Raw genomic sequence first — 4,090 nt, forward strand, 5'->3', positions numbered from 1 at the left:
TCCCCTACCACCCCCACCCCCTTTTTCCCTATAAAAAAAAACCCAGAGGACAAGGCGAAGATGGACCATCTGCCACGAGTAAACACCTCGCCCCTTTGGGCTAATAAGTGATTCTTCTTATTATAGTAGAGGGTTTTACGGCGCTCGCAACAGCATAAGGTCATATGAGCGCCAAGGGGTGGGTGTCAAGAGAGAAGTGATTCGTTTTTCTTGTTTTGTTGGGGTTTTTTTAACCACCCTTTGCACTGCTTCGATTGGAGGAAAAATCCTTTGAAGGGATAGATGCCTAGTACTATGTATATCCCCTCCCGGATAGAAAGGTGGTACAAGATGGTTTTCTGGAGCGACAGATGGGACAAGATGGTTTCTATATAGCCTACAGATGTTACAATGTGGTTTTCTGGATAGAGAAATTGTATAAGATGTTCTTTTCTGGGTAGACAGATGGGACAAGATAGTTCTCTGGATAGATAGATAGTACACGATGTTCTTTTCTGGGTAGACCGATAGGACAAGACGGGGTTTTTTTTTCTAGAGACAGACAGATGGTACAATGGGGTTCCCTGGTTAGGCAGGACAAGACGGTTCTCCTGGATAGACAGACGACACAAGCTGGCCTCTTGATCATAAGGCTATTGCGTCTCTGGATCATCCCACAACTACGTGAATGTAGTAGAGTTTTTTAATTAACTTATTTTAAAGTTTTTAACGCTCCCATCGATACATAGAAGGTGATTTCGACCCTTCTCATTAGGGCCAACCCTGGCTGAGAGAGGTATGCAGCAACGCACCAGCAGAAAGACCGAGGTAGTCCGTAAAAATTGTCTCCACGCAGGATTCGAAATAAGGTTTTCTGTGTGCGATGACGAAGCGCCCAGCCGCTACACCACAGATGCCGGTTTGGAGCAGAGTGAATTTTTCAAATTTAGTAAGAGTTTTACGGCACTTGCAACACAATACGATCTTATAAGTGCCGAAGATTACAGGTGTTACAAGAGAGTAACAAACACAAAAAAGAAGGATAAAGACGATAGATTTTTTATAGGAAAGAAGGGGCAAACCACACCAAAGCACCCGCCAACCACCCACGAGCAGAGTGAGGGAAAGTGTTGTAAACATTAATTTCCGAAACAAACACACGTGACTACACCACCAGATTCAATGGCAACAAGGCTAGACGGCAACATAGAACGACCTAGATAGTTGGGGTTAGGGAAACGCTCGTGTCTACTAACAGTTGAGCATCCCTTTGACCCAAGATGGGATCTTGGTAAATTCTGCCTCTGTAGTTGCAAATCACATGAGGAGGGGGATGATGATGATGATGATGGTGATGATATTGGTAGATTCAGCTTCTGCAGTTGCCGATCGATCACATAAGGATGATGATTATGATCCTGATGATGATGACTGCTGCTGCTGGAGGCATTGGTGGTCTTGGTAAAATCAGCTACATTAGTCACCAATCATAATATGATGATGATGACGATAATGAAGATGATGATGATAATGATGATGATGATGATAATGACGCTGCTGGTGGTAGTGGTATTGGTGGCGGTCTTGATAAACTCAGCCTCTACAGCAGTCGGCGACCATGACGTCACGCCTACACCAACCAATCACTGGTTCTGGTAGACGTAGACGAGAACGCAGGTGCAGGAGAGGGCGAGGACGACCAGCGAGATATCCAGCACCCACTCCGCCATCCCTTGGCACCGGGGCCTCATATCGTGCACGTCCGACACCCCGCTTTGCTGGAGTCTCTGCCGGTGCAGCAGCATGGGGCACGTGTGGCCGTCCTTTACGGTGACTTTGAGCCGGTGGAAGGAGCCCGACTCTGTGATGCAGCTGATCCGGCCCTGAAGGGTGGTCCCCTGGCGGTCGTTCGTTTCCTCGTCGTCCGCTTCTTCGTGGTCCCCGCACGCGCGAGACTGAGTTTTGGCGTGAGTGTGAGTGACGACGACGGGAGATTTCTCGGCTGCTTGCTGTCGCTGCTGTTGTTGTTGTTGCTGTTGTTGTTGCTGTGAAGATTGCTGTGGCGATACCATTTGGCGCTTTGTTCGTTTTGGCGACTGGTAGTACCGCTGTTGTTGTGGGTATTTGGAGAGGATATCGTGGGGGTGGTAGCGGTCCGAGCGGCAGGACACGGGACTGTTTTTCTTACCGCTGATTGGTCTCCGCGGCGGTGAGTGTCCTCGGGTCACGTGACATTTCGCTACGACGTCTGTGCAGTCCTTGTGTTTCGAGATGAGCTCTGAGTTCACCGTGATCGCGTTGTGGCCGTCTGCTTTCCCTCTCGCTCTCGCGCGTTTCGGAGATTTGTTGGCTCGAGCCGGGGTCTCTTTGTGCAGTGAGAAGGGAGCGGTTCGGGGGCTCCTCTTGACGTCAACAGACTGGAAGGAGCAGGAAGAGCTGGTAGAGGAAGCGCACGCCTGCTGGGGCATCGGGGAGGTGGCCTTGTGGACGGGCCGGCTGAGCGAGCCGGGGGACGCAGACTTCAACACGTCTTGTTGGTTGGGCATATCGGGGGAGGAGGAGGGCTGGGGCTCTTGGGGCGTAACGCCCGCGGCGTAGAGAGGGCTGGTGCGCAGGATGCGCGGGTTTTTGATGGTGTGCGCCAAGAGGCTGAGGCCGTCGCTGTCCTGATTGACATCTCCGTCAGAGGGCCCATCCTTCCATGGGGTCATTTCCTCCTCGGGCTGGAAGGTCCTGTAGCCGTCTACGGGGCTGTGCCGGCTGGCGGGTGGCGTGCTGCAGGAGGTGCCGGCTGTCTTGTTGTGCTTGGGCTTGCCGCCCTTTGTCTTCTTTTTCTTGACGCTGCTAGAAATAACAGATCTCTTCGGGCGGGTCACGACTGGTGACGGCTCCTTCTCCTTCTTCTTCTCCCGAGATGCGCTCCGCTGAGTTTTTATGTCCGCTGAGGAAGCTTTTCTCTTTAACGAGTTCTCCGCATATTTGGGTTTGGTTTTAGACTCTGCGGAGGGCGTTTTGAAGAAGGATTTCCCCGCTCCTTTCGATGTTTTCTGATCCACCGACTTGCTAGTTCTCTTGACTGGTCTTTTAGGAGAGGCGCTGAGGCGTTTGGTCTGCGAGGATGTACTCTGTCTCGCCACCTCCTCAGAGTCTTCTACCGTCTCCGGCGGGCCGTCAACGGGGGTCTCTAGACTGTAGGCCAGACTAGTGTTACACGCCTCGTCTTTTGTAGCTACCTCTTGTTCTCCTCCTTCTTTTTCTGCCTCTGCCTTCTTTTCTTTCGCTCTCTCCACCTCTCCCTTTTTCTCACGACACGTTTGTCTGTCCGGACTCTTGTCCCGACTGGGAGGCGAGGCGCCGAGAGTAGACATCCCCGCAATCGGAGACGTTTCTCGGGGTTCGAACCCGGACCTCTGGCGTTCTTCAGACCTCGCGGCCCGCGTGCTACGTACTGACGGCCTCCGGCTCAACCAGGAACGCTTCTCGTCGCTGCAGTGGCCGAGGGGTAGAGTCTCCGCGCTGAACCGTCCGGTCATCTCCCGCCAGCCGCGTCTCTCCTGGTCGACCTCCGACATGTCTGAAATGATGGGCTGTGTGGACGTGGCTCCCACGGGCGGTGAGTGGCTGGCGGCTGTGTCTCTGACGACCGGGTGGCTGGCGGCTGTGTCTCTGACGACTGGGTGGCTGGCGGGTGTGTCTCTGACGACCGGGTGGCTGGCGGCTGTGTCTCTGACGACTGGGTGGCTGGCGGGTGTGTCTCTGACGACCGGGTGGTTGGCGGGTGTGTCTCTGACAACTGGGTGGCTGGAGGCTGAGGGCCGGCTGGGCGCGTCTCTCTCGCGTGTGTGGCTGGTGTTCAGGAACATCTGACTGACCCCGGCCGGCGAGAGAGAGCGCGTGTCCATACCGACCTCCGCGGCGACGTTGTCCTGTACAGACTGAGAGCCTGTGGAGACCATGAGGGCATGTTGAGGTAGCAAACCTGTCCCCGCGGTTTTACGCCCCCGCAAAAAAACCCTCAGAAATTAAGCAAACTGAGCCCAAAAAATGTGAAATTATGCAATTCTGTTAATTTTAGCAAAAACATGATAAAGGAATATAATCAGAAATCATG

The 4,090-nt window shown here is 53.2% G+C and overlaps 1 protein-coding gene across 1 annotated transcript in view; it reads right to left on the bottom strand.

Moving 5' to 3' along the window:
- Nucleotides 1–1,017: 1,017 nt before the first annotated feature.
- LOC101864040 (bromodomain-containing protein 4B) overlaps nucleotides 1,018–4,090 on the bottom strand; it is a gene marked incomplete in the record, with an annotated part of 13,273 nt that continues 10,200 nt past the window's right edge. Inside the window, 1 exon segment of the mRNA XM_013090396.2 lies at nucleotides 1,018–3,922. Within this exon segment, the coding sequence (XP_012945850.1) occupies nucleotides 1,623–3,922 (2,300 nt within the window).

This window comes from Aplysia californica, unplaced genomic scaffold (genome assembly GCF_000002075.1).
Source record: "Aplysia californica isolate F4 #8 unplaced genomic scaffold, AplCal3.0 scaffold01256, whole genome shotgun sequence".
Taxonomy (NCBI): Eukaryota; Metazoa; Mollusca; class Gastropoda; order Aplysiida; family Aplysiidae; genus Aplysia; species Aplysia californica.